Source organism: Peromyscus maniculatus, chromosome 12 (genome assembly GCF_049852395.1).
Source record: "Peromyscus maniculatus bairdii isolate BWxNUB_F1_BW_parent chromosome 12, HU_Pman_BW_mat_3.1, whole genome shotgun sequence".
Taxonomy (NCBI): domain Eukaryota; kingdom Metazoa; phylum Chordata; class Mammalia; order Rodentia; family Cricetidae; genus Peromyscus; species Peromyscus maniculatus.
The window spans coordinates 7,520,192-7,542,899 of record NC_134863.1 but is presented as its reverse complement, the minus strand read 5'-3'; the positions used below and the strand labels follow the sequence as shown (position 1 = coordinate 7,542,899).

At 38.4% G+C, this 22,708-nt stretch overlaps 1 protein-coding gene across 1 annotated transcript; it reads left to right on the top strand.

Moving 5' to 3' along the window:
* The first annotated feature begins 349 nt into the window (after positions 1-349).
* LOC143267995 (olfactory receptor 2L13-like) lies at positions 350-7,102 on the top strand. The gene is made up of 2 exons (XM_076548322.1): positions 350-578; positions 4,440-7,102. The coding sequence occupies exon 2, from the start codon at positions 4,659-4,661 to the stop codon at positions 5,595-5,597; it is 939 nt and encodes a 312-aa protein (XP_076404437.1). The 5' UTR covers positions 350-578; positions 4,440-4,658; the 3' UTR covers positions 5,598-7,102.
* The last annotated feature ends 15,606 nt before the right edge of the window (positions 7,103-22,708 follow it).

The following is a 22,708-nucleotide window of genomic DNA, read 5'->3' as shown; positions in this document are numbered from 1 at the left end:
AGACATCCTGTGATTGCAGGAGTTGTGATCATCATGCATTTATTTCTCTAAGTTCAGAGCTGAGCTACCCCAGAGCAGCCAAGTCAGGAGAAATGGCCAAGGCTTTGTCTCTGTAGATTTAGACATGAGGGATCAATTAGAGGAAAAGGAGGAACATCTAAGACTTGGCGATCCAAGGCTGTGCATATAAAGTACAGCATTTTTCATTCTGTCTTTCACCAATATATCCTGTGAGAAATAAATCTAAAATGTCTCTTGTGTTTCATTAAAAAAATAATTAGCAAGAAATGATGTTTTACCTGGGCAATGAGCGTGTACATATTTCAGAAGGGCTTAATGATGTTCTCTTGGTTTCATTGTGAATACGATGATAGTAGGTAATGCTTGAAAGTTTCTTTCCTAGTATTTTGGTGGAAGAAGTGGTTCTTGGGTAAGAAGGAGATTTTCAGCCTCCAACTGGGGCTGCTGCATAGGGTGATGATCTTGTGGTATACCTGGCAGGGGACTTGAACAAAGAGGGGAAGCTGAAGATTTCTCAAGACCCACAGACTGTCTACAAGGAATGGCTGTACTGTAAGGTACCTTTTTTCACCAATACTAACATAAGTATAAGATCCTGGTATAAGCTGAGTCCAGAAGACATTATTTAGCACAGTGGGTTTGGGTTAAAATAACAAGGGGAGATTCTAGAGGTATGATTTTCATATTAGTTTAAAATACAAAAGAATCAATGTAAACGTACTTGAATTTTATAATGTGCTGTTTTTAAAGGTTGTGTATTTTTCTGGTGTTGAGGTTTCTCAAAAGCTAAGATGTGGAATGGAGGAAAGAAATGGGTACTTCTGGAGGACCTAACACATGTTGAATGCAGACAGTTCATTGAGGTTCACATTCTCCAGATACACACGGAGTTTTTAAGACTAAGCAGAGACACTGATGTTCAATTACCTGCCTGGTCTTGTGCTCTATAGATTTCTTGCTATGTGTCTCTGTTGTGTTTACACACCTGTAACTTTGTCAAAATTAACTGAGCATTCTGAATTTGTATCATTCCTGTATGATAGAAATCTTCATGACAGCTTTAAGTAGCCCCATGAGTTGAATTTTATATCTTTTGGAATGATCTAGGGGCATACTAACATTATATTTGCCTTGCATCCACTGGAGGATATTTAAAGTTACAATGAAATAAATAATAAAATCCATCTGTGACTCTGCATGAATAATGGCCACACCCAATATTGAAATTATCTTGTCACCAATGTGCAGATCTTTAGCTCTGACTCAATATCTTGGGTCTTAAACCTTAAGTTCCAGGTATCTGGCCTCCTGAAAATAGCTGTTCTGTAATATTTCCTGCCAAAATGATAGTTTCTAAACAATGGAAACAAAATAATTATTGCTGTGACTGTCCTCAAAGTGTGTTTATGAACCACGGAGGAGTGATCTGAGAGCACACACTTGTGCATTCCTTTTAAGAAATCAAACATCTGAAAGTAAGTTTAGTGCAGACGGTGGCCAAAGCTGAATATTAGAAACCCCCTCCTCATGGGATGGCGGAATGTTCCTTCCTTGCTAGCTAAACATGTGATAAAGGATGTAAAAAAAAAGTGCCACTAACAGGTTCCTCTTTATTCACAAGTCATGATGCAGAAGACTTATTTTTTAAAAAATAATGTTGTCAATATGAACAATTGTAATCTATCATCTCTAAGGATAATGTTTCAATAGGCACAGAGATTGAGAGCCTTCTGTAAGTGCTTTGCCAGGGAGTAGGCATCAGTGAATCATCAGATAGGGGCCTATGGTCCAGGTATGTATCCTACTGTTCTAACCACCCAGGCATCAGTGGTTTTGTGGGATGTGTGTCTCTGCTTTTTTTAAAAAAAATATTTAACTTTATTTTATTTGTATTGGTGTGAAGGTGTCAGACACCCTACAACTGGAGTTACAGACAGTTGTGAGTGGTCACGTGGGTACTGGGAATTGAACCCAGGTCCTCTAGGAAGAGGAGCCAGTGCTCTTAACTGCTAAGCCATCTCTCCAGCCTATGTGGCTCTGTTTTTAAATCCAAAAAGGTCACCAGATAACGAATTTCCTCTAACTAGTCTTTTCTTCATGGTACTTACAGCAGCTCCCTTCTGAACAAGAGCATCTGGTATGAGGTCTAGAAATCTAAGAGCACATCACTCTCCCTGTTCTAGCATCTTATCCAGATCAGATCCCATGTCCTTTTCCCCCTATACAATTGCCCTGGCACCTGCCCTTCACAATCACTAGTCTCATTGTTTTTTGTCCTCTTTGACTTTCCCTTCCAACCCTGTTCCTTGTTCATCACTTAGAGAAGTGGACATCACAAAGACCTGCTTACACAGAGCCTTACACCTAGTGGCTTGGGGCATGCCCCAATCAAGCTGTCTCTTTTCCTTTGTGTACCATGCTTTTCTTGTAGGAGGACATATTGGGTGGCATTGGGTCATATGCTTGAGTTTATTGGCCTATTTTTGTAGTCTCTTTCTTAATTTGTGCTACAGAGTGCGTGATCATGCTTAAGTTAATAACAGAGCACTCAAGTGTCTAAGAACAGGGAAGGTATTTTTGAAGGTATACAATAAAGTTGGTTCTTGTGGTTTTTACTTATATTTCATGTTTTTCAGTTAGTATATAAGCATTTATATTTAAAAGGTAATAAGGAAGCACAGGATTCTTCTGGTCTTATATTCTGCCAAGTGGTCCTGTACAGCTGCCATGTTCTTGTTTATGTTTTCCTTGTTGTCAGTATCTCTTGATCTGATAACTATAAAGTTGTATTCCCATTCTATATGACAAGCTCTGTTTTTCATTGGTTTTTGTGCTCACCACAGACATATGGAATGCTAAATAATTTGTTGCTCCATGTGAATAATTTTCACAAGGGATCATTTGCTGTTCTTAGTTTTGAAAATTATTAGTAATCCAACATCAGACTAGGGCAGTGTCTTTGATACCTCTCTCAGATACAAGGGTACACACATGTACAGCATAAACCCCTATACTGAGGACAGGTAAGAAGAAAGAAAATGTGTGTTGGAGAGAAAATAAATCATAATTGTGAGTTTTGCATGCTTGAGAGTGAATGGAGAAAATCAGGTGAAATAGAACCGAGCAGTAGGAGACACCATTACTGAGGCAAGCCGGTGCTTAAGACTGGCCATAGAAAAGTAGGAAACATTATCCTGGAAGAATATTCATTCACTTTACTTTTTAGATAATATTTTTAATTTTTGGCATAATATAGTCATATGAGATCCGTTTTTTTCATTCCCTCTATCCAGGCTCTACCATGTACTCTTGTTGTTCTCTTGCAAAATCAATGTTATACAATGCTAAATGATCTCTCTTGAAAACATATACATACCTATAACATTATACAGACCAAGATGTTGTATGTACATGTTTAGGAATATATAAATATGCACATACATATATGCAGCAACAATTATTAATTTTATTCTTGTTTTAATTGATCTATTCTGAATATGGCCAATTATTTTATTTTCCCCAGAAAAAAGTCTAAAGTGTGTAAGTAAAATATATGTGACATAAAAATTAATAAATAAGACCAACACATTCCTTTGTTATTTGGGTTGCTGAGAGGGCTCAGCAAGTAAAGACCCTTGCCTCCAACTTGGTGATCTGAGTTTGCTATTCCAGAAGGAGCAAGGAAATTGACTCTCTGCTGGTAGTCTATCTTTCATAAAAGACATATAAATAAATGAATTAAAATATAAGAATTTTAAAATATCAATGAACAGAGTAAATAATGCAATCTGTACCTTTCTTCTCCAATGAGCAGGTTTTTAAGGGCTTCTTGATCCTGCCAAAGGAGTTCATAAACCAGAACTTTAGAGGAAAAGGAGAAAGCAGTGCATACCACCAATATTTATACTATTTGAATATATTTGTATAACATTTACAGTTGTAAAATATAACAAAAATATATGTTAGAGAAAGTGTAACATTTGTTATGTTTTATTGTATAAAATGTTTTATTGTGTGTACTCAGTTGATAGCTATAAAATTTGCACAAACCAAATCATCCCTTATGGATGTGAGGACACACAAATAGCATCTGATGATTAGTGTGGATCTGAGCACACAAAAAATCCATTAGTTCCAGAACAGTGAATTGGGAGTGGATGTTATCCTCAGGAAAGGCAAAGATTCATTAGAGAGTTTGATAGGCAGAGCACAAGGAGCAGGTCTCTGGGATCTGCCTGCACTGTGTTCAATTATGGGAACAGGGCCAGGAAGTAAGTGATGCAGAAGATAGAGGCTTTCTTAGTTTTGTAAGATGGCTTGACGGTCTTGAGTAATGGTCTTGCATGGAGTTACCTAGGAGGAAATGTGTGAACTATCTTACTCATGTTGCCACCCTTGGTTTTAAAATGACCACACAGGTGTCTCTGAACTGAGAACTTGGCCAGAGGCAAGACAGAAGAAACATTCAGCTCAGATTTCAAAATAAGTTCAGCAGAAGAACCGTGCTGGAGGAAGAACAATTCAGTGCAAGCATTCATGACAGGCCAGTTCCTCTTTATTCTGTCATTTTATTTCCTGTGATAGGTGTATGTTGCTTGTGAGTTTCTTTTTCAAGAAGGATAAAGCAATACGTCTTAATGGAGAAATGGAATCAGAGCTCAAGTGATTTCATTTTGTTAGGGTTGTTTCCACAAAACCAAACAGGCCTTCTGCTTTTGCTGCTCATCATTTCCATATTCTCTGTGGCCTTGCTTGGCAACTCAGCAATGATCCACCTCATTCGTGTAGATACCAGGCTCCACACCCCCATGTACTTTCTCCTCAGTCAGCTCTCTCTCATGGACCTGATGGATGTCTCTGCTACTGTTCCCAAGATGGCATTTAACTTCCTCTCTGGCCAGAAAAACATCTCTTTCTTGGGTTGTGGAGTGCAATCCTTTTTCTTCCTGACCATGGCAGGTTCTGAGGGCTTGCTCCTGGCCTCCATGGCCTATGACCGTTTTGTGGCCATCTGCCACCCTCTTCATTATCCAATTCGCATGAGCAAAATGATGTGTCTGAAGATGATCATAGGATCCTGGATATTGGGCTCAATCAACTCTTTAGCCCATACAGTCTATGCTCTTCATATTCCTTACTGCCATTCTAGATCCATTAACCATTTCTTCTGTGATGTCCCTGCCATGTTGCCCCTGGCCTGTATGGACACTTGGGTTTATGAGTACATGGTATTTGTGAGCACAAGTGTGTTTCTTCTACTTCCTTTCCTTGGCATCACAGTTTCCTATGGACGTATCCTTTTTGCTGTCTTCCATATGCGCTCAAAAGAGGGAAAGAAAAAGGCCTTCACCACATGTTCAACTCACTTAACTGTGGTGACATTTTACTATGCACCTTTTGTCTACACTTACCTTCGTCCTAGGAGTCTCCGTTCCCCGACAGAAGATAAGACTCTGGCTGTCTTCTACACTATCCTCACCCCCATGCTCAACCCTATCATCTACAGCCTGAGGAATAAGGAGGTCCTGGGGGCCATGACAAGAGTCTTTGGGACATTCTATTCCACTAAACATTGATTAATTCATCTCTACTCATATTTCAATTTTCATGGAGAATCTCATAGGGCAGTGCTGTGTACTGGAAACATGTGTGCCACACACATGTCATACCTTTCTGGTGATTCATTACTGATTAAGATTAAATAATATGTTTATTGTTACATGCTAGTATAATTATTCATATGTTTAATTCATAACCTTACAGGTAATGATTTTAATGACTCATATTAGACAATAAATTACTGTACCAACACAACATGAGATATACTTTATGTGTTTCCTTTAATATGATACTGCTTATGCTGATATTGACATGTTGTTTCTATAAAATTACCATGAATTAATTGTTTTGTTCAAATATTTTGCCTTCATTATTTTAATTATTAAAAGCCTATGTATATTGAATATTTATGATTTATTACAGTTTGGACTTTGCCAATTTATGTCACCAATCCTTATATAGAGCAATCTCAGACTCTTGAAATGTTGGAAGAACATCCAAATATACCACAAAAGTACTATCTCACTACAGGTAGAATGATTGTTATCAAAAAACAATGGTTATCAAATGCTGCTGTGAGTAGAAGTATGGGGAACTATTATACACAGTTAGTTGAAGTGTAAATTAATACCATACCTTTGGAACAGTATGTTTAGCCAATAACATAAAAATAGAGAATTATGGGAACTGTCTGTAGCTAGAGTTTTCCTGCCTTGCCCACAGTCAGGACAAATCATTGTCACCCACCAGTCCCACAGCCACTCAGACCCAACCAAGTAAACACAGAGACTTATATTGCTTACAAACTGTATGGTCATTGCAGGCTTCTTGCTAACTGTTCTTATAGCTTAAATTAATCCATTTCCATAAATCTATACCTTGCCACATGGCTCGTGGCTTACCAGCATCTTCACAAGCTGCTTGTCATGGTGACGGCTGGCAGTGACTCCTTCTAGCTTCCTGTTCTCTCTTTTCTCCTCTCTGTTAGTCCCACCTATACTTCCTGCATAGCCATTGGCCAATCAGTGTTTTATTTATTGACCAATCAGAGCAATTTGACATACAGACCATCCCACAGCATCTGTCAGTCTAGTTTCTGGGTCAAATTGTCATAGAATACATTTGAAGAGTTTAAGAGACATTCCCCCTACACCATCTACTGAACAACCTTCTGTGTTAGCCAGAAGAGATTTTGGTATCCTGTGCTTCAGTTGGGGAAATATAGTTAAACATAATGCCTCTTATATCCCAAATAGATAATATTGAATATATTCTTGCTAAAGAAGTAAAAATTTTCAAGTATAAATTGGCTAATTATTCTCATTTCATCATTATACAATGTTTAAATGCATGAAATATCACATTGTACCCCATGAATAAGTACAATTATCTTCAGTTGAAACATTTATCATATAGAGCACATATGCTGGCCATCTTATCCTAATGTCTTTGTACAAGACCATACTAGAGGAACATAATTTGCTTAGAAATTTTCTTGTTTCCATAAAACACTGAAATGAAATGACACTCAAGAGTTTTTGAGATTTATCTACCTTTTTAAAATCTAGGTTAAATTTGTTTTGTTCATTTTGTATAATCTTTTGATATATGCCCATAGGTTTTTTTTGATTCTTAGTCTACTTTTTGGTATATTGCATGCATCTTGAAATGTATCAATTTCTTTTATATTTTTCAACTGAACAGCACATAGGTTATTAAGAGATTCCCTTGCAATATATGGAATTGCAGTGGTATGTTTTGAGATGCTTCCTATTCCAGTAATAATTCTCACTTGGGTGATATCTTTTTTCCTTTAGTTACTTGTGCCAAGGCTCTTTATTTATTTTGGAATATGTGACAATGCATCAGCATTACCAAATCAATGAATGTAATAAATCATATAATGGGACATAAAAGAAGAAAAATCATGTGATCATTTCAATACATGCAGAAAGAATCTTTGACATGATTTATCATATATTCATGATGAATGTCATAGAATAAGACTAGACCAAACATACCTTGATACAGAAAAGGCTGTGCATAGCAATCCCACAGCCCAAATCATCCTAAATCAATTAAAAATCCTGAAATCATCTCATTCAAATCATGAACAGCATTGCCATCTGTTATGTGAAGAAGATTTCAAAACTTGGCACTGTAGAAAAGATATATCCACTTTTCCATAAATGGTGTATGGAAAAGTGGATGTCTACATACAGAAGGATGAAATTAGACACTTCTCCATCATTTGGAACATAAATTAACTCTAAGTTGATCAAAGACCTCATTGTGAAACTCAAAACATTGAAATTGGTAGAAAAATTATAGGCAGTACCTTACAATATGTGTGTGCATAGGAAAGGAAGTCCTGAATAGCACTCCATTTCCCTAGAAATTCAGACCAACAACTGACAAGTGGGACCTTATAAAACCCAAAACCTTGTGCATAGCCAAGGAAATAACCAAATGAAATGGAAGCCCACAGGGTGTGAGAGGATCTTTTCATATTATACATCTAACAAGGATTAACATTCAGAATATATAAAAAACTAAAAAGTAAAAGAAAAAAAAGAGTCTGAAAAACAAATGACCCATCCAAAAATTGGCTGTGGATATAAACAGAAAATTTTCAAAGATTTATATAAAATATTTTAAGAAATATAAAAAGAAATATGTAATAAAATGTCTCATCACCCAACCATTCAAAGTAATACAAGTAAAACAAATCAAAAACCCCTCAAAACAAACAATAACTCCTCTAAAATCTGAGATTTCATCTTAATCCATTCAAAATAGCAACTATAAAAAACCCCAAAACCAAAAACAAAGCAGAGCAAAACAAAACAAATCAAACTCCAGAGTATTCTGGGGAGAATGTGGAAAGCAGAGACCTCATCTACTACTGGTGGGAATCCAAACTGATGTAGCCATTCTGGAAATTTGTGTGGAGAATTTCCAAAGGACTAAAATATATTCTGTCATTTGACCCACTTGTACTACTCCTTGGCATCTGCCCAAAGAACTTGATATCCTAATCCACAGTTACTTGCTCACCCATATTCATTGCCACTCTAGTCACAAGAGCTCAGAAATTGAAATTACTTAAATATCCTTTTACTGATGGACAATAAGAATTTGTTACATATGTACTGTAGAGTAGTATATGGGTATAAAAATTGAAATCATGAAATTTGTAAGTTAATGAATGAAATAGAAAAGATTATATTGCATGAGGCAATCCAGACCTACAATAAACATCTCACATTTTCTGTCATTCATGATGTCTAGCTCTGCATGTTCACATGTGAGTATATAACCTGAAGTAACCATATAATCAAGGAAGAGAAAGTAAAGAGGTCCCATGTGGGAAGTGCTATAGAGGGCAGGATACCAGTGCAGTGAAGAAGAAAATAGGGAAAATTTGAGAAAGTCTTTAACTGGGGAGAAGATGAAGTCAATACAGAAAGAGGAGGGAAGAGGGAAAAATAACATTAAAGATATTTGAAAACGTTATAAGGAATCATTTTTTCTATTTATCCAAACTTCCAAGCAAAACTTGGGGTGGTCTTTAACTGGGGAGAAGAGGAAGTCAATATAGAAAGAAGTAGGGAAGAGGGAAAATTAACTTTAAAGATATTTGAAAAAGTTATAAGGAATCATATTATTTCCCATTTATCCAGAACTACAGATAATACATAAAATTATATGTAATTCCATATAAACACAAAGTTTAGATGAAGTTCAGTTGATTGGGCCGAAAATACTCCTTCAAAGAGCCACAGACTATTTAATATAAATCACAGTATCAGACATGAGAAATCCTCTTTTGAGTTCATCAGGGGAATGCAAGAGATTTCCTACATAATACAGGCTATTGCCACTACTGTTTGTGGCCTTTCAGGTATAGAAGATATGTTATTATTGCTGAGTACACCATGCACTTAAGATACTCGACTTCCAGGATTTGAGTTGTACCTGACCTGGAAGCCTCCTTTTTGAGGACTAGCTTCTAAGGAATCAGAAGTTGTTGTGCGAGCACTTAAGAATGGAAAGCAGCCAGTATTCTTCACTTGCTGTGAAGCCTATGAACCACATCAAAGACCAGTATGGCAAGAAATCCCTAAATATGAAGTAGGGGCAATCATCTTTGTGGAAACCAAGAACTGTCTAATTGGACTTAAGACAAGCTCAACAGGAGGGAAATCATGCCTGGTTCTGGAAACCTACCCAAATTCCTGGAGCTAGTGATAGGGAAGTTATGGATCTTAGGGGAGAACCTACTACAGCTACTTGTAGCTGAATTCTCTGTGTCCCACCCAGTCTCCAGCCACTCGGACCCAAGTAAACACACAGAGGCTTTTATTAATTAAAACTGCTTGGCCATTAGCTCAGGCCTACCACTGATTAGCTCTTACATGAAACTCAGTCCATTTCTATTAATCTATATGTTGCCATGTATTCTGTGGCTTTACCTGTGTGCCATTACATGCTACACCCTGGACGGCAGGCTGGCATCTGCTGACTCAACCTTCCCAGAATTCTCCTTTCTGTTTTTCCCACCTATACTTCCTGCCTGGCTACTGACCAATCAGCTCCTTTTTATCAACCAATCAGAGCAACACATTGACAACATACAAAATATCCCACAGCAGCTACTTTAATAAACCAGTATCATTTCTAACTGCATTGTAAAATACTTGTCTTTATACCCAGATTTAAGTGTAGTTCCCAACACCTCCCAAGGGAGTTTTTCAATGCAGCAGAGACCCTTAAAGAAAACCACAGGTGATCCAAATGCAGAGATCACCTGGTAGTGGTGTGCCCAGCCCCAGTGGATACATCAGGCACAGAACTCCTGAGCATAAGACTCAGGGCAGAACAGAAGAGAGAGTAGAATTATGTAAATGGCAGAGTACCAGGAAATCTGTGAAATTGTGTATCCTAGAAGTGACAGAGAAGCTTCAGCTATGACACCTCAGCAATATGGCTGCCTAAACAAGATCTGAACAGGGATATCACCAGTAGACATGCTAACATGAAAGGGAGAATACCCATGGGACTCCACCCCTAGACAAAGGCCTATAGGTAGCTAAGGGATGCAGCAAACAGAAAGAGTAGTCTTCTTACATGGAGGAGCCAGCCAATTCATTATTCAATACCAGGTGGTCAGTTCTGAAATTATCCACATGCAATCTCAAGGTATTCATGAGGTCATACACACACACACACACACACACACACACACACACACACACACACATACACACACACAGAGCAAATGCATCATTATATTCAAGAATAATAATTAGAGAGGGGAAGAGAAGGTTAATTAGCAAGGAATGATTGGTGGATGCAAGAAATTTGTAGAAGAAATAGGAATGAAAGAAAATGATTCAATAATAATCTAATTAAAATGTTAAAAAATATTTTTGATGGACTAGAAATATGTCTCAAGGCTTAAGGGCACTTGCTATTTTTGAAGAGGTCATGGGTTGAGTTCTAACATCCATGATAGGTGGCACACTACTGTCTGTAACCTCAGGTCCAGGAGAACCACATCTCTCTCTGTCCTCTTTGGGCTCCTGCATGTGTATAATGTATATAATGTGTCATACAATCTGGAACACACATACACACACAGAGACCTTTTGAGAATTTCATTCATGTATATGCTGTATTTGTATCAATAATACTCCTCATTCTCCTTCCAATTCCTTCCAAGTTCCCACTCTCTTTGGAAATTAAGACAACTTCTAGAACTATTTTTTAAATCTATGAATCTATGTATCTTTAACACTATCATCTATCTATCTATCTATCTATCTATCTATCTATCTATCTATCTATCTATCTATCTATCTATCTATCATCTATGTATGTATGTATGTATATGTATGTATCTATCTATCTATCTAATCTATCTATCATCTGTAAATACATACATACACTGCTGACTCCATTTTGTGTTGTTCTTATAAACATGTGTTTAGAGATCATCACTTGAGATTGGATTTGATAACCTATCAGGGAATTGTCCCCAAAGAAAACTGATTTTTCTTCTATCAGTCATTGAATGCCTGGGGTTGGCAATCTAGGTATTAGACCTTGTGGAATTGTCTACATCTATATTGGCATGTCACTTGGTGATGTCATTATGCAGATTTTGTTTAGGCAACCACATTGTTGAGATTTCATCAGTTCCTGTCATGTCTAGAAGATGCTGTCTTACAGCAAGCATCCATGTTCTCTAGCTCTTACTATATTTCTCTTCCCTCTTCAACAGTGTTTTCTAATCCTTGGGTATGAGTTGTGTTGTATGTGTACCTGTTGGGACTGGACACTACACAGTCACTTATCCTCTGCATTTTGACCAGTTGTAGATCTCTGTAGTAGCTTCTCTCTGCTGCAAAAGATGCTTCTTTGATTTAATAAGAAGACAGTAGTGTGTTCCCATCTAGCATCTATGCTTTCTCTAGCATATTTGGGAGGCTTATAGTACCAGGCATGAGTTCTTTCCTACTGAGTGATACTTAATTCCAATTAGATAGCTTTTGTTGTGGTAGTTTAAATGAAATTGGTCCCCATAATCTCATAGGGATTGGCACTATTAGGAGATGTGGCGTTGTTGGAGTAGTTATGGCCTTGTTGGAGGAAGTATGTCTCTGTGGGAGAAGAATTTGAGGTTTTCTATGCTCAGGATATTGCCCACTGTCTCAGTCAACTTCCTGTTGTCTTCAAGATGTAGGACTCGCAGCTACTTCTCCAGCATCACAGCCACCTTCATGCCACCATCCTCCCTGTCCTAATGATAATGGAATGAACCTCTGAAACTGTAAGCAAGCCCCTCAATTCAATGTTTTCCTTTAAGAATTGCCATGGCCTTGATGTCTCTTCATAAAAACAAATCCCTAAGTAGAAGTTGGTATTAGAGACTCAGATTTTGTTGTGCTAGGACAGACCATTTGTTTGTTTGGAGAAATTTGGACTTTGGTACTTTGAGTTTTGAAAGCAGTGAAATGATTTAAATTCTGCTTAATGGGCCATGCTCATAGGAGCATTGAAGAGAGAGGTGCTAAGAATTATTTGAACTGTTAGGAGCTCACTCAAGAGGTTTCAGAGGATAAGAATTTTAGTATGTTGCCTAGAAATCACTCTTGTGATATTTTGGTGAAGAAATGGCTGCCTTTTACCCTTGTCTGAAGAGTCTACCTGAGGCTAAAATGAAGAATTTTGGACTAATTTTGTTGGCAGAGGAAATCTCAAAACAGCCTAGTATAGACTCTGTTGTGTGGTTATTATTGATAACTCTAATGAAGATTTCTAATTAAAAGGACCACACTGAGAAGGGTAAATTACAAAATGTAAATTTTGAGGAGAAAAATATCCCCCATAAAGTAGATGGAACTAAGTCCAGCATTCAAGGTGATAAATGGATTAAGAAATGGAATAAAGGGTGTGTTGACCTCAGGGAAAGGTTACACCCAGCTAAATTCCCAACTTGTGAAAAGAAACCAAAGACAGGCTTAGCACCAGATATGGTGTGGCACACCTTTAACCCCATCATTGGGAAGGGAGAGGCTGGCAGATGTCTGAGTTTTAGGCCAGCCTGATCTACAGAGCAAATTTTAGGACAGCTAAATTTAGGCAGTGAAAGACACAAAGCTGGTGAAGATGTAACTGACCAAGGGGGTCATATTCCAGCTCCAGTAAGCAGCAGAACTTGGCAGCTTTGGCTACATGGTTCTGGCTTTAGAGTTAAGGATAGAAGAAAGGAGTTATGGAATCTCTCCATGAAAGCCTCCGAGGCCAGGCATGTGTCAGGGGTGTCCTTGAATGGTGGCCTAGAATGGTCATTATGTAAAACTGTGAAGGTGAAGCCTGGATTGCCTTGGAGACCCCAAGATGTTGGTGATGCCAGAATTCTGGGATACCTGTTGAGGAGAGCTGCTAACCAGGAGTGGAGCCAGTCCACCAGAAAGAAGTGTGTTGCAATCAACAAAGCTGAACGGTGTTGGAAATCTGAAGAGCGTTTTGATATCAGACATGGAGATGCACAGTTTGGAGTTTGCCCAGCCGTTATTTTTTGGTCTTGCTTTGGTCCAGTATTTTCTTGATATGCCCTCTATGTGTTAGAATGGTAATATATATTCTGTGTCATTATATGCTGGAAATATGTGATCTGCTTTTTGATTTTGATTTTTACAGGTGATTACAGTTAAGAAATAGCATGACTCTCAGAAGAGACTTTGAAGTTTGGACTTTTAAACATTGTTGAAGCTATGATAGACTATGGGAGCTTTTAAATTTTTTCATTTTATTATTATTATTATTAATTAAATGTATTCATTTATTGTTACATCCTGACCACAGTTTCCCCTCTCTTCTATCCTCCCATTCCCTTCCTCCACATTACCCCTCCCATCCACTCCTCCTCTGTTTCTGTTCAGGAAGGGGCAGGCCTCCCATGGGTATCAACAAAGCATGGCATATCAAATTGAGGTAGCACTAAGCTTCTCCCCTTGTATTAAGGCTGGGCAAAGTAATCCAGTGTGAGGCACAGGTTCCTGAAAGCTAGCCAAATCATTAGGGACAGGCCCTGTTCCCACCACTAGGAATCCTACAAGTAGATCAAGCTACACAACTGTCACACATATGTAGAGGGCCTAGGTCAGTCCCATGCAGGCTCCCAGCTATTGGTCCAGAGTCTGTGAGCTCCTATGAGCCCAGGTTAGTTGTTTCTGTGGGTTCCCTTGTGATAATCTTGACACCTCCCTCTGCCTCCCCCCCCAAGCTCATCGTTCACTTCTACAGGATTCCCAGCGCTCAGCCCAGTACTTGGCTGTGGATCTCTGTACCTGTTTCCATCAGTCATTGTATCAAGGCTCTCTGATGACAATTGTGGTAGTTATCAATCTGAACACAGAAGATGGTCAGTTCAGACTACCTATCTACTATTTCTAGGACTCTTAGTAAATTCATAGGAGTTCCCCTTGCACAAAGTTTCTATGTGACCCCAAAATGTGTGCCCCTGCATCAAGATGCCTCTTTTATTACTCTTCCTGTCCATTGCCCCCTCCCTAGTTCAATCCCTCATGTTCACATCTCCACCTGGCCCTCAGTCTGCCCACGTTATCTATTTCCCTTTCCCAGGAAAATCCTTGCATCCCCATTCTCCTTTGGGTCTTCCTTGTTTCCTAGTCTCTCTGAGGCTGAGGATTGTAGCATGGTTGTCCTTTACTTTACAACTAGTATTCACTTATGAGTGAGTACAAACCATGTTTGTCTTTCTGGGTGTGGGTTACCTCACTAAGGATGAATTTTTCTAGTTCCATCCATTTTTCTTCAGATTTTTGATACCATTGTTTTTAACAGCTTAGTAATATTCCATTGTATAAATGTACTACATTTTCTTTATCCATTCTTCAGTTGAGGGGCATCTAGTTTGTTTCCACGTTCCGGCTATTATGAGTAATGCTACCATGAACATAGCTGAGCAAGTGTCCTTGTGGTAGGATGGAGTATCCTTTGGGTATATTCTCAAGAGTGGTCTAGCTGGGTCTTGTGTAGATTGATTCCCAGTATACTGAGAAACCACCAAATATTGATTTCCCAAGTGGTTATGCAATTTGCACTGCCACCAGCAGTTGAGAAGTGTCCTCTCCAGCATAAGTTGTCACTTGTGTTTTTGGTGTTAGCCATTCTGACAGGTTTAAGATGGAATCTTAAAGTCACTTTGATTTGCCATTCCCTAGTCGCTAGGAATGTGAACATTTCTTTAAGTGTTTCTCAGCCATTTGAATTTCCTTTATTGAGAATTCTGTACAGATCTGTAGCCCATGTTTAACTGGGTTATTTGGTTTTTTATATCAAGTTTCTTAAATTCTTTATATATTTTGGAGATCAGTCCTATGTCAGATGTTGGGTCAGTGAAGATCTTTTCCCATTCTGTAGGCTGTTACCTTGTCAGATTTGATGGTGCCCTTTGCCATATGAAAGCTTTTCAGTTTCATGAATTCCTGTTTATTAATGTTGATTTCAGTGCTTGAGCTATCAGTGTTCTGTTTGAGAAGATGTCTCCTGTGTCAATGTGTTTAAGGCTATTCTCCATTTTCTCTTCCATCAGGTTTAGTGTACCTGGTTTTATGTTGAGGTCTTTGATCCACTTGGACTTGAGTTTTGTGCAAAGTGATAAGGACCAATTTATTTGTACTCTTCTACATGCAGACATCCAGCACCATTTGTTGAAGAGGCTTTCCTTTTTATATTGTACATTTCTAGCTTCTTTATTAAAAATCAAGTGTCAATAGGTGTGTGTACTTATGTCTGTGTCTTCCATCTGATTCTATTGATCAATGTGTTTGTTTTTATGTCCCATGCAGTTTTTTATTACTGTAGCTCTGTAATACAGCTTGAAATCAGGGATGTTGATATCTCAAGAAGTTCTTTTATTATATGGAAATGTTTTAGCTATCCTGTTTTTTCATATGAACTTGAATATTGATCTTTCAAGTTCTATAAAGAATTATATTGGCATTTTCATGGGGATTGCATTGAATCTGTAGATTGCTTCTGGTAAGATTGCCCATTTTTACTATGTTAATCCTACCGATGCATGAGCAAGGGAGATCTTTCCATCTTTTGATTTCTTCTTCAATTTTCTCCTTCAAAGACTTGACGCTTTTATCATACAGTCTTTCAGTTGCTTGGTTAGAGTTATGCCAAGATACTTTATATTATTTGTGGCTATTGTAAAGTGTATTGTTGACCTGATTTCTTTCTTGGCCTATTTGTCATTTGTATTCAGGAGGGCTACTGATTTTTTTAAGTTAATCTTGTATTCAGTCACTGAAGATGATTATCAGCTGTAGAAGATCCCTGGCAGAATTTTTTGTGAGGCTTATATATAGTCTCATATCATTGGCAAATAATGTTACTTTGATTTCCTCTTTTCCAATTTGTATTTCCTTTTTTTTGTTGTATTGCTCTAGCTAGAATTTCAAGTACTATTTTGAATGTGTATGGACAGAATAGACAGTGTTGTCTTCTTCCTTATTTTAGTGGAATCACTTTGAGTTTCTCTCCATTTAATTTGATGCTGGCTGTATATTGCTTTTATTATGTTTAGGTATTATCCTTGTATTTCTGATCTCTTCAAGACCTTTATTATGAAGGGGTGTTGGATTTTATTAAAAGCTTTTTTAACATCTAATAAGATCATCATGTTTTTTTTTCCTTTCAGTTTATTCAAATGGTGGATTACATTGACAGATTTCATATGTTGAACCATCCCTGCATCTCTAGAATGAAGCCTTTTTGATCATGGTGGATTATCTTTTTGATGTGTTCTTGAATTTAGTTTGCAAGTATTTTATTTAGTATTTTAGTATCAATGTTCATGAAGAAAATTTATCTGTAATTCCATTTCTTTGTTGGATCTTTGTATGGTTTTGGTATCAGGGTGACAGTGGCCCCATATAATGAATTTGACAATGTTCCCTCTGTTTCTGTTTTGTGGAATAATTTGAGGAGCATCAATATTAGCTCTTCTCTGAATGTCTGGTAGAATTCTGCACTGAAACCACCTAGCTCAGGGCTTTTTTGACTGAGAGATTTAATGGCTGTTTTTATTTTCTTGGTGGTTATATGTATATTTAAATTATCTGATCTTGATTTAATTTTGGTAAGTTGTATCTACCAAGAAAATTGTTCATTTCTTTTGGATTTTCCAATTTTGTGAAATACAGGTTTTTGACATATAGTGATTCTTTAGATTTCCTAGGTGTCTATTGTTATCTCCTTGTTTTTGTTTCTGAATTTTTAATTAGGATATTCTCCCTCTGTCTTTTAGTTAGTTTGGCTTAGGCTTTGTCCATCTTGTTGATTTTCTGGAAGAACTCCCACTTTGTTTCATTAATTCTTTGTGTTGTTCTCTTTGTTTCTATTTATTGATTTCAGCCTTCAGTTTGATTATTTCCTGCCTTTTACCCCTGTTGGATATGTTTGACTCGTTTTGTTCTAGAGCATTTAGGTATGCTGTTAAGTTGCTTGTATGAGATCTCTGCAATTTGTTTATGAAGGCACTTAGTGCTATGGACTTACATCTTAGCACCACTTTCATTGTGTAATCATTATAGCTCTGAAGGGAAAGGTAGGTGACTGAATGCCAGGATATACCTGTAAGTGTTACAGCTCTGAAGGGAAGTTATCCTGGCCATCAGAAGCCAGCCTATACCTGTAGGTGTTACAGCTTTGAAGAGAAAGTACCCTGCCTGTCAGAAGCCAGCCTATACTTATAGGTGTTACAGCTCTGAAGAGAAAGGTATCCTAGCAGTCAGAAGCCAGCCTATACCTGTAGGTGTTACAGCTCTGAAGAGAAAGGTATCCAGGCTGTCAGAAGCCAGCCTATACCTGTAGGTGTTACAGCTCTGAAGAGAAAGGTATCCTGGCTGTCAGAAGGCAGGCAATACCAACAGCTCTGTTCTGGTAGGGGATTGTTTCCCCACAGTAATATAGCAGTTCTGCTCCTCTGTGAGAAAGCCCTTACAGCTCTGCTCTGCTGAGGGAATTTCTGTACAGAAATATAGCTGCTCTGCTCCAGCCCTGGTGAAAGTTGCTATTTCTCTTCCCCACTCCACTCTGGTAAACAAAGGTTGTTTCCCAAACCTTATTCAAGAGATTTATTGGGAAGGAGGAATCCAGGAGAGTGGCTGCCTCTGCCAAGGTAGAAAAGACGACTTCAAACTGAACAGGTACAGGGCTTATATAGGGCTTCTTAGGGGTGGAGTTTTTCCAGGGTAAAGATTTTCAGGGTGAGAATTAGTCAGTTTTCAATCCCTGACCTTGGATAAGCTCAGAAATTGGCTGGATTTCATGCTCATGGATTGGTTGGCTCAGGGATTGGTGGTTTTTGTGCTGAGTGGGTCAGGGGCAGAGTGTGTTTTTTTGGCTCTGATTTTAGTGTCAACGTATGTTTCTTTCACTGGCCATTTTTAACCTTTTGGCTCTGGTTTCAGAGCCAGGGTTTGTTTTTTCACTAGTCCTTTTTAATGTTTTGTCTCTTGTTTCAGGGCCCATGAATTGGCTCTGGTCTCAGGGTCAGGGTGTTTTTCTTTGGCTGGCCCTTTTACCCTACATATTGTGTCCCATAAGTTTGTCTATGTTGCATATTCATTTTTACCAAATTCTAGGAAGTGTTTAATTTCTTCCTTTATTTCCTCCTTGACTCAGTAGTCATTCAGTATGGAGTTGTTCAGTTTCCATGAGTTTATGGGCTTTCTGTTGTTTCTGTTGTTGATGCCCATCTCTAATCCTGGGTGGTCCAATATGATACAGTGGGTTATTTTAATTTTCCTGTATCTGTTGAGACTTGATTTGTAGCCAAGTGTGCAGTCAATTTTGGAGTATTGTCTATGAGGTGCTGAGAAGAAGGTATATTCTTTTATGTTTTGATCAAATGTTCTGAAGGTATCTGTTATGTCCATTTGACTCATAATATCTGTTAGCTCCATTGTTTCTCTGTTTAATTTTTGTCTGGATGACCTGTCATTTGCTGGAGTGAGGAACTGAAGTCTCCCACTATTAATCTGTAAGGTTTGATGTGTGATTTAAGCTTCACTAATGTTTCTTTTACAAACATGGGTTACCTTGTGTTTGGGGTATAGATATTAAAAATCAAAATGTCATCTTGATGGATTTTTTCTTTGATGAGTATTAAATGTCCTACCCCATCTCTTTTGATTAATTTTGGTTAGGAGTCTATTTTGTTAGGTATTATGATAGCCATACCAGCTTGCTTCTTAGGTCCATTTGCTTGGAAAATCTTTTTCCAACCCTTAACGGTAATGCCTGTCTTTGATGTTGAGATGTGTTTCTTGTATGCAGCAGAAGGATGGATCCTGTTTTCATATTCATTTTGTTAGCCTGTGTCTTTTTATTGCAGTTTTGAGTCCATTGATAATGAGGGATATTAATGACCAATGATTGTTAATTCCTGTTATTTTCTGGTTTTGGTGGTGGTGGTGGTAGTGGTTTTGTGTGTGTGTATGTGTGTTTCTATTCTTTTGGTTTTGCTGGTGTGATTTATTACCTGTGTTTTTTAGGTTTAGTTAAATTCCTTAGGTTGGAGTTTTCTTTCTAGTACCTCTGTAGGGCAGGGTTTGTTGATAGATATTGTTTAAATTTGACTTTTTATGAACTATCTTGCTTTCTCCATGTATGGCAATTGAAAATTTTGCTGGGTATAGTTGTCTGGGCTGATGGTCATGGTCTCATAGAGTCTGCATGACACCTCCAGGTCCTTCTGGTTTTTAGAGATTCCATTGAGAAGTTGGGTGTAATTCTAGTAGGTCTGCATTTATGTGTTACCTGGCCTTTTCCTTGGAAGCTTTTAATATTCTTTATTTGCTGCATATATTTAGTGTTTTGATTTTACGTTGCAATGGGACATCCTTTCTGCTCCAATCTATTTGGTGTTCTGTTAGCTTCTTGTACCTTTATAGGCATTCTCTTCTTTAGGTTAGGAAATTCTTCTATGATTTTATTAAATATATTTTCAGGGTTTTTGAGCTGGGATTCCTTTCCTTCTTCTATTTCTATTTTTCTTAGATTTGCTCTTTTCACGGTGTCCAGATTTCCTGGATGTTTAGTCTTAGGAGGTTTTTAGATTTAACATTTTCTTTGACAGATGAATCCATTTTTTCTATTGTGTCTTCAACGCCTGAGATTCAGTCTTCCATATGATGTATGTTGTTGGTGATGCTTGTGTCTGTTGTTCTTATTTGTTTATCGAGATTTTCCATTTCCAAAATTCCCTCAGTTTGTGTATTCTTTATTGCTTCTATTTCAATTTTTAGATCTTGAATATATTGCTTTGCCCATTTTTTTCTTTAACGGATTTATTGATTTTCTCCATTTTTTTTAATTTCAATATATTTTATTTTTTTAAATTTTATTTTACAATACTATTCAGTTCTACCTAATAGCCACAGATTCCCTTGTTCTCTCCCTTTCTGCCCCCTCCCCTTCCCCCCAGCCAACCCCCCATTCCCACCTCCTCCAGATCAAGGTCTCCCCCAAGGACTGGGATCGACCTGATAGACTCAGTCCAGGCAGGTCTGGTGTCCTCCTCCCAGATTGAGCCAAGCATCCCTGCATAAGTCCCAGGTTTCAAACAGCTAACTCATGCAATGAGCCCAGGACCTGGTACCACTGCCTAGATGCCTCCCAAACAGATAAAGCCAATCAACGGTCTCACCTATTCAGAAGGCCTGATCCAGTTGGGGGCCCCTCAGCCTTTGGTTCATAGTTCATGTGTTTCCATTCATTTGGTTATTTGTCCCTGTGCTTCATCCAACCTTGGTTTCAACAATTCTCGCTCATATAAACCCTCCTCTTTCTCACTAATTAGACTCCCAGTGCTCCACCCGGGGCCTAGCTGTGTATGTCTGCATCCAGATTCCTCAGTCCTTGGATGGGGTTTCTCGCCCAACTATTAGGGTGTTTGGCCTTCCCATCACCAGAGTAGTTCAGTCCTGGCTGTCTCTTGACCATTGCCAGCAGTCTATTGTGGGCGTATCTTTGTGGATTTCTGTGGGCTTCTTTAGTTCTTTGTTTCTTCCTTTTCTCATGTGGTCTTCATTTACCATGGTCTCCTATTCCTTGTTCTCCCTCTCTTTTCTTGATCCAGCTAGGATCTCCTGGGTCGCTCTTCATTGATTTTCTCTATTTTTTTGGGTTGTCTTTTTCTTGATTTTTTTTTAATGTATGCAGTATTCTGCCTGCATGTGTCCCTGCAGGCCAGAAGAGGGCACCAGATCTCATTACAAGTGGTTGTGAGCCATCATGTGGTTGCTGGGAATTGAACTCAGGACCTCTGGAAGAGCAGTAAGTGCTCTTAACCACTGAGCCATCTCTCCAGCTCTCCTTGATTTTTTTTTCAAAGGCAGTTTCTCATTTCCCCTTTAAGGACCTCTACCAGATTCACAAAGTTGTTTTTAAGGCCATTTTCTTGTGGTTCTGCTGCATTGGAATATCTACGTCTTGGTCATAGGCTAGCTGGGCTCTTGCGGTAGCATATTGTACTAACTGTTGTTGATTGTATTCTTACACTGGCATGTAGGCATTTGGGTTTAGAATGAGTGTATGTCTGTGTCCTGATTTCTTAGTTTTTCCTTGTTAAATAGGTGTTTTTTTCCTTGGTATCTGTTTCTCCTTTGGTCTTCCAGTCTTTATTACCTTGATTTCTGCAGTTGGCATGATTTCTGATCTATGACAGAGTATCTTTCCAAGTTGGAAACTGGTCTTCTGGCAGTTAGCTTGACCTTGGTGCAGCAGGGTGTCTCTATTCTTCTGACTGGTGTGGCTTGTACCTGAGCAGTGGAAGTCTTCTGTTGTTAAGGGCATGGCCAGACCTCAAGGCTTTGATGAGGTGGGAGTGGTGGGTGATGGAATGGGTATTTGGGAATAGAATTTAAGGAATGGGGCAGTTCAGCTGGCAGGCAGGTCACTCACCTATTTTTCTTACTGCTGTGGCTTGCACCTTAGCCGTGGAATTCCGCCGAGGTTGGGACTTAAATGCAAATTTTTAAGTAAATATACAATACAATGCTTATATGTGACTTTTTCAAATTTCCTTCCTGTTATTTGTCTCTACTTTTCCCATATCCTCTGGTTACCTTCATCCCCCTACTCTTGAGTTAAACTCTCCCTATTTCCCATTTCCCCTTTGTTGCACTGTCTGCTCTCTGTAGCTCCCACTCTCCCCTCCTATCATGCTCCCTTTCTACTTTCTTGGCATCTGGAGTTATCTCAAGATATATTCTCAAATCTGAAGATTTGAAACAAATGAAGGAGACTTTTATCCTTCTGGGTATGGATTATTTCACTAAGTATTGTGTAGCAGGGGTCTTAAAAGTTCTTATTAATAAAATCAAATCTAAAGCCCGTTATTGGGGTGAACACTGGAAGATCAGAGAGACAGAACAAGCCACAGCTAACCTCACCTGGCCAACTTCTCAGCTGATCTTGTTTCCTCAGACTGGAAGCCTCTGTGTCCCCATATCCGAATGGCTCTCAGCTGAACTGTACTGCTTAAATCCTAAAAGCTTAACCTGCCAAATGCTTAACC

Bases quoted from the DNA above. Each gene is read 5' to 3' on its own strand.
- LOC143267995 (XM_076548322.1), top strand. From the start codon at position 4,659: ATGGAGAAATGGAATCAGAGCTCAAGTGATTTCATTTTGTTAGGGTTG.